The sequence below is a fragment of the Mugil cephalus genome, chromosome 6, assembly GCF_022458985.1.
Source record: "Mugil cephalus isolate CIBA_MC_2020 chromosome 6, CIBA_Mcephalus_1.1, whole genome shotgun sequence".
Classification (NCBI taxonomy): Eukaryota; Metazoa; Chordata; class Actinopteri; order Mugiliformes; family Mugilidae; genus Mugil; species Mugil cephalus.
The window spans coordinates 23,982,579-23,990,848 of NC_061775.1; the positions used below are offsets into that span (position 1 = coordinate 23,982,579).

The 8,270-nt window shown below is 39.6% G+C and overlaps 1 protein-coding gene across 2 annotated transcripts; it reads right to left on the bottom strand.

The window, feature by feature from the left end:
• Positions 1-401: 401 nt before the first annotated feature.
• On the bottom strand, positions 402-5,965 carry LOC125008984 (interferon-induced protein 44-like). Of its 2 annotated transcripts, none has more exons than XM_047586434.1 (8): positions 5,767-5,965; positions 4,106-4,632; positions 2,782-2,833; positions 2,383-2,578; positions 2,139-2,291; positions 1,876-2,044; positions 1,633-1,733; positions 402-1,550 (listed from the first exon to the last, which is right to left on the bottom strand). In XM_047586434.1, the coding sequence occupies exons 2-8, from the start codon at positions 4,575-4,577 to the stop codon at positions 1,353-1,355; spliced, it is 1,341 nt and encodes a 446-aa protein (XP_047442390.1). In that variant the 5' UTR covers positions 4,578-4,632; positions 5,767-5,965; the 3' UTR covers positions 402-1,352. The 2 variants fall into 2 exon arrangements, with proteins under 2 accessions (XP_047442390.1, XP_047442391.1); XM_047586435.1 differs by having other exon boundaries at positions 4,106-4,612; positions 5,767-5,849.
• Positions 5,966-8,270: the final 2,305 nt, after the last annotated feature.

Here is an 8,270-nt window from a genome sequence, read left to right on the forward strand (position 1 = left end):
AATTATGCCCTGAATGGTCATGAACAAGACTTAAGTGTCGAAGAGAACAAAGAAGCAGAAGAGCTTTGTGTTGTGTACACCACACAGCTAGCAGCAACGCGGGAAAACAGACCTGCATCAGGCTTGGGTTATTACAAAACCAACAGCTACATCTAGCATGGCCAGGTAGGTTACCTACATCTAGTATTTGTCAACCTTAAAGTTGACTACTAACCATATGTTATATACAGTTACAGAGGCTAATGAATATGCTAAAATATGGGCTAATGGCTAAGAAGCTAGTGGCAAAATGAAGCAAAATGATGGAAGCTGTGTTGTGTTTAGAAAAATGTGAAGTAAATGAAGCAAAGTATTAGCATAGCTCATTATTCTAACGTTAATTAACTCAACAACCTTACAACTCATTTACCAACTCATTTATTTGGAAAGTTGCAATAATAATAGCATACATTTGAATAAATAAACCACCAGTCTACTCTCATCTTAATAAGTGTGATTCACTTTAAACATTTTTTTTCTTTTTTTAAAAAAGTGCATTAACAAACAAACAATTTCAGTCTAAGAAAACAAGCAATCGACAGAGAGGACGAAAGCTATACACTTTTGTTCTTCTGCTGGATTCAGCGTAGACTTGATCAAACCTCTTTGTTGTGAAAAAAGTAATATTCTCCAGCACCCCCGCGACCCTCCAGAGGACAAGCGGTTACAGAAAATGAATGAATGAATTGAATGAATGTTCTGATTTAGGATTTGGGGCATGTATACACAAAAGCATTATCTAATGATTTCATCCAGCATCCATTTGAACGATGAGGCTACAGTCTTATCTTGTAATCATAAGTATTCTCCAAAAAGCAAAAAAAAAAAAAAAACAAGGAAGCTCTAAGAAGAGTTTTTGACAATTCAAATAAAAAGCAGCTTGTGTACAGTTTAAATGCAGCAGCACATACATATTTACATGTTCTAGGAAGTCCTAGACTTGTGCCAGAAAGAGTCACCAAACAAAATATAATAGGTACCTACGCCAAATAATCTATGTCAGCTCTCCCCAACAATAAAAGCAATATGAATATCCATGAAAAAGGATAAGCATTATTTTGTTCTGATCACTTTAAAAACACAAAAAAAAATTTTCATCATGCATTTTTTTTTTCACAAATGTGAAGTCACAATGTTCAGAAAAAAATGAAAATTACAAACGAAATACAAACCTGAGGTCTTTGGCAGGCAAAAAGGATAAACTGTGTGCACAGTACCATCCGTCGGTACCATCCACAGGGAGTGGACATGAGCAGTGTTTGTGTTTCGCGGAGACCTGGCTGCATGCGGACTTCCTGGATCACAAATCTGGACTAGTAGTACATCCGTGTACACCACAGACTTCTTGGTTTTTCGTCGTCAAAATAGTCATCAGCCAAACGAAGCATTTGATTGATGGCGCTGAGGATCAGGATGTCACAGTTCAAGTCCAACTCCAATTCTTCACTGTAGTTCTTGAAGGGAATGACATGGGACAGAGGCACACCGAGCCGAGCACTGACCTGCTCCGCCTGGATCACAAAAGACAAAGTAGTAAACTATTATAGTTAAAAACCAGATTTATTTTCTGTGTTGAACCCCTGAAATCCTCACCATCTCCTTAATGTAGGTGCTGGAATAAATGTTTGTCACGTCCTGTTTCACCTGAGGGCAGGCTTCATCTACTTTAGTGAGCAGGACCAGCTGAGGAATCCCTGGAGACACCAGAACAGAAAGAACATTTACAGAATTAGGTCAGTTTTTACAAACTGGACCATAAAGCTTTGAGGTCTCACTTAATATTTCATATTTTTCTTACAATTCCAATACAATACAATACAATAAACCTCTACTGACCCATTGAGTTAATCTGACTGCGGATGTCATTCAGCTTCTCCTCTAGATTTGCAGGCATGATGGAGACCTTGCAGGCATCAATGACGTAGGCTACACAGTGGATCTTGTCCTTGAGCTCTTGAGACTTGAAAGGGTTATAGAACCACGAAGTCCAAGAACGAGAGTTGAACTGAGTCAAACATTTGAGGAGAAAGAAAGGAATAGTTGAAATTAAATAAAGTTAAATCAATGTGTCAAACGTCCTTCTTGATTAAATACTGTACCTGATAACGGTCTGACAGATGACCTTTAAGAATACTGCTGATGTCATTTATATCAAGCCCCGCTCCTGTGCTTTCCTCCAGCCCCATGGTATCACATAAGATGATTGGCAGATGTTTGCCTTCCCGCCCATCTTTCAGAGGGTAGGCACGAAACTACCAGATACAAAGTGATGGAGTAACAGATTTTCATCATTTTCTTTTTAAAATGACCATAAATAAAAATCATTAGCTTGATGGCACCAACCTGTGTGGTGAGGCTGGTGGCAGAGCTGCCACACATGGCCTGGCTGGTGACATGTCCTCTGAATACAGAGTTGACAGAGTTGAAGAAGCTGGACTTTCCAGCTCCAACTGGTCCAACAAGCAAAACCCGAACCTGGGACACAGAACTGTCTATGGGTTTGTGGGTTTTAATGCTCTCCATCAGCTTTGTCCTCCTCCTGTAGAAATGAGGAGATAAAGACCTTTTGTTGAGATGGTTTTGATTGTAACAGAATTTTGATCATGGTCATATGATATTAGTAGTTGTGCTCCTAGGAAAACATGAAAAACAATCTGAAACAATTTCATTGCATGATTTATGTATGTTGGAGAAAAGTAATGAATGTTAATGACATTGTGTAGAGTGGTGACTCAGTCTTACTCAGAATTCCAGATTATGGGCCTCCATGGACGCTCAAGTAAAGTGGTATCTTCTGAAAAGCAAAATATTTGCATCTAATGAAAATAAATAATATTACAAAACCTATACAACCTAATTTAATGAGATGGTTTAACATGAAACATGCAAACCCAGACGGAGTGTTCCCATGATAACTTAGGGCCTGTGCGTCTGTGCTGGGCAGAGTCCCTTTATCAGTAACCTGAGTCTATACCTTAGGAGGGTCCCCCTGCAGTGGAAAATATACAGTGTCATCCCTCTCCCCCATGAAGCTACACCCGCAGGAGAAAAGTAATTATAGACTGGACGCCCTGTCATCCAGCATCATGAAGACCATGGAGTGCCTACTGCTCCATCACATCAGGCCTCAGATCTTCCACACTCTCGACCCATTGCAGTTTGCCTACGAGGAGAATGTCGGGGTGGAGGATGCTCTCCTCTGCCTGCTGTTTTTTTAAATTCTCCAGCACATTCGGCACCATCTAACCCCTGCTACTGAGAGAAAAGCTAAGAGAGACGGGAGTTTGCTATGCACTTCCTGGATAGCGGACTTTCTCACTGCGAGAGCTTGCAGAACTGCACGGCCGGGACTATCGTCCGACGCACTGGAGCACCACAGGGGAACTGTGCTCTCTCCTGTCCTATTCACCCTGTACACCTTTGAATGATTCAATCCTGCAATTGTGGGGTTTACCAGGGATGGACATGAGCAGCAGTATGAGAATTTTGTGAACAACTTTGTCTCATGGTGCGAATCACCTTCTGATCAATTCAGCTAAAACCCAGGAGATTGTAGTGGATTTCCGGAGGTGCAGGCACCACCTGCAGAGGTGGTTCAGACCTACCTGGGTCACAAACTGGACTGTCCGTTAACAAAAACTCAGTCTACAAAAAAGGCCAGAGCCGTCTCTATTTCCTCAGGAAGCTAAGGTCATTTAATATCTGCCAGAAGCTGCTGGACCATTGCCAGTGTCCTCTTCTATGCTGCTGTGTGCTGGGGAGGCAGCACTTACTCATATATACGAACAACAGGACATGACTCTACAATACCTCCTTGTGAGGAACCAACTGCACTTTGTGTATATTACACACACATATGTATGTATATAGTGAACTTAGCAATAATAACTGTTCTTCTCACTCCAATAATCTTTATATACTACAAAAGACAAAGTTAGTTGCTCATTTGACTTCAAGTATTTCAACAATGCAGAACAAAGAACTGGACTATATATAGACTTTAGAGATGTGTTGATAGTAACAAATGACATGCACCAACAAATCAGTAACAACAAATTGAACTTACCTTCCACCTGGTAGACTTCACACTCAGTCAGGTTCAGGTCATTTCCGTGCATTTCTGCAGCATTGAAGTTGTAATATTTCCTTGGACTGCTATAAACTACAGCATTGTTTCCTTTGGCTAGAGCCAAATCTTCTCCAAAGTAAGGCCCAGAGTTTTTCATCATTCTCACTGCATATGCAGGTTGAGTGACTGGATATCTGAGGAGATTTTCTCCTTTAAGGATGAAAAGAAAGGCCTGGTCATCTTGGACATACTGTCCAGACTGAGAAAAGGGTTGTTTGGTGTATCCTCCAAATACAAAGCCAGAAGCGTTATAGCCCACAGACACAGTGGGAGAGCGGTTGTCACATCGTTGGTGGAAGGCTGCACTGGTGTATCCATGGACGCTGGCCTTGTACAGCAGCTGCAGTTTGACCTTTCCCAGCTGAGAGCAGATCGTTCTCTGCTGGGTCGCTGTTAGCCGAGGGTTCATAGTGGACAGATGTTCTGCTGAGCGTCTAAAGGATCCTGAAACAATATCTTGGAGTCTAAAAAACAAAACAAAAAGTATCTGGACTAACTATATAAACTATGTTTCATTCACCAAAAGTTGATTTCATCACAGTCAATTGGCAGCAATAAAATAAAACCCATAATACATAACACCACAAACAGCATGGCAATCTGAATCACAGCCAAACAATAAGTTACTTTATATAATATATAACTCTATTATATTATATTAATTATATTATATTATATTAATATATTAATATTATATTATATTACATACTATACTACTACTATATACTGTTTATTTACAATAACTCTACCATCATATCAGATGACTACTGCCATCATCCTGCCACTGCACCTTATCTATCTATATTACTTACTAACTTCCTGCAACCACAGTGTAAAGAGAGATTGAATTTCGTTTACTACTTCATCTAAAATAGTCAAGCGTCCTTTCTTGAACACGGTACTTTAAGGAATTTAGATGCTACTTTTTTTTTTCTTGTGAGTTTCAGTTTCAATTTTGCAGAAACTTCAATGTGAACAACTGCTACTGCGATGATGAATATTTCCAATGAGAGCCCATGTGATGAGGAAACAAAGAACATTGATATGTAAATCATTGCAAGTTTTTTTTTAACCTATGATTTGAGAGCTATGTTTTGACTTGTTTTCACCAGTAATAGTCTCCCATCGCCTCACAAGAAAAACAAGATTTCCCACAGCTCCATCTTTCATGTCAGCAGAGCAATAACTTTAGATTTCAGGTAAAAGCTGATAAAACATGAGCCTCATCTATGATTAAACTACACCATATATTTGTCCTACATTACTCTGAATTCAACACATTTTAGAATAGTTTTGTGACTACTGTTGCATACTTCTGGTGGATTAAATCAGTGAACTGAGCAAGAGTTAATAAAACAACATCACTTTTTTGTACTACACTTTAAGGATTTGGTTTGGGTTATTTTTATGGTGTGGTACATATTAACATGAGCCCCTTTACTCCAGGTTTCTTCTACATCACACTGATTTTAACACATTATAGATGCACATTTCCCAAATCTTACTTCATATCTCTGCACATAAATCACACAGAACAAAATTCCCAAATATTATTAGCAAAGTTGAAATATACAGCCCTTTAATATTGTCAGGCTTACCTCCTTCTTTTCTGACAGCAGAGATTGGAGTAGTTACAGTCTTGGCAGCTGTACAGATGTGTGGCCGTCAGTCCACAGTCAACACTAATGAACTGAATGAAGAGAACAACATTTTGCTTTCTACATTCAGTATAGTATTTCTCTTTCGTTTCTCTCTCTAGTTCGTTATTTCCTGTTTAGTGTGAAACTACTTAACCCTTTATGGGGCACTCATTAAAATATTTGGAAATTCAAAATGTCAACCCCAGAGTGTTATTGGAGGGCACAAGAATGCTTTTTTACTTTGCGATTTTTTCTTTTTCTAAAACTTTCATTTCCATAGAGAAGATTAAGATTAACGAGTTCACCGTGTGGGTGGCACGGGCTCGGTGGTTGGCACTGATGCCTCCCAGCGAGAAGGTGCGGGGTTTCTGGGTGGAGTTTGCATGTTCTATCTGTGTCTCCGTGGGATTTCCCCGCGTACTCCTGTTTCCTCAAACTTCCAAAGACATATTCGTGTCCCTAAAATGGGCGAATGGTTGCGTGTCTCTGCCTTAGCGCTGCGATGGACTGGCGACCTGCCCGGTTTGTCGCGCGATCATAGCGGGGATCGGCTCCAGCAACCTCCGCGCGACCTAGTGGAGATAAGCGGTAGTACAAGATGAGATGAGATGAGTTTATGTGTGGTGCCTTGACCTTAAATGGTAAACAAATGTAAACGTGTACTTAGCTATTGGGACATTAACCCTTTAAGACCTGAACATCCGTACGGTAACAACTGCACGGTAATGATGACGTACCGTCGCTGCCGGCTGGAGGTTGGGGAGCGACGTAAGATCTGGATCGGGGATCCTAGGTAGAGGACATGTGCATGGAGTCTGTCACTACCGTAAAACCAATTAAAGCGGTCAAAGGTCACATATAAGTGTTTCTTATGTAAGAACAAATCAAGTGATTAGAGCATTTAAACGCTGAGCTTATCTCTTTGTAAACAAAAACAGATTCAGTTGGTTCTTCCACCTTCCATCCCAAATTTCACCAACTTTATTCTGAATTCAACATGTTAACAATACACATTATTAATACATGACTATTACATATTTCTGGTGGATTTATTCAGTGAACTGAGCAAGAGTTAATAAAATAACATCACAATTCTACACTCTAATAGCACATACAACATGCAGCCTTTTAATCGTTTCATTCCCACCCTTCCTTATACGCAGTTGAAGGCAGGTGAACAAATGAGGGTCACACAGTCTACAGTTGGAAAAAAATAAGAACCACAAGAACTTTTTTGATTTCAAAATCATTTCTCTTTCTTTTTTGTGAGTATGTGTTTACTTTATTCGGTCTTTTAATTTGAAACACCTTCCCGGCTAAATCATCCATGCTGTGCCATGAGCACCACCTCCAACTGGGAGGGTGACCTGACAGCACTGAGAAGCAGCTTCAGCAACAGGCTGCTCCACCCTCGATATTTGAATGAACAATACAGAAGGTCTTTGAACCTCATAATACCACAATGAACTCTTATATGTGCAATATTGTTACTCCTCAAGGTTCAACACTCTCACTATTCACTACTTACTCTGTGCAGTACACAACCCTGTGCAATATCTGACAATTATTATCTGCAATTCAATACTTTGCTTGTTTTGTTACAATCCAAATACTTTTATTTTTGCAATACAATATTTTATGTATATATAACAATACTTATATATTGTTTATTCTATTTTTATCTCATTATTTATCTTTTACACAGTCCATTCTCAACATTTAGCTGAGTGCATCCAAAAAGCATTAACAAAGGCAACAGGACTGAGAGTCTGAAGCCAAACAGTTGTTCAACGCACTGACATCTACCTGAGGACATTCTGGAGGAAGTTTCCAAATTAGTGGAAAAGGCCTCACAACTTCACAACAAAGTGTGGTTTTGATACGTCACTATTTGACATTCCAGTACTTTTTGAGTGGAAGTGGGGCATGTAAGCAGGTGGATTTACCATGGTTTATTTAGTATATATCACGTTATTCTAATTTTAGTATTGCACATTTATTTTTATCATTGATAATATTGCCTCGTGTATTTTTTTATTTTTTAAACCTTTACTGTCTTGCCGATATATAACCTGACTTCCCACAATTGACTTGTGTATTGCTACTAAGCACAGTTTGGTGCAGTTAATTTTGAAATTTTGTACAATTTTTGCACACTGGAAGTGCAGACAGGGCTGTTAGTATAGTTTTGTTTCCTAGTCTTTTGCTTGCAGGCTCTGTTACCCAGAATCCTCCTTGCCAGCTACAATGGTTTGCCACTATGTTCCTTTTTTGTGGCTTGTTTCTTTGGGGGTTAATTTATTTTTGTGTCCTTGTGTATTGCCAGTTCATTGCCAACAGAGCCTCTGAACATCCCTGTTGTGTTATAGCTTGGACACCCTTGTGTATTCCCCTCATATTAGAGCCATTGTCATAACTTTCCCTGCAGTTAGCTTACTCCAACACCAAGCTATCCAGCACCT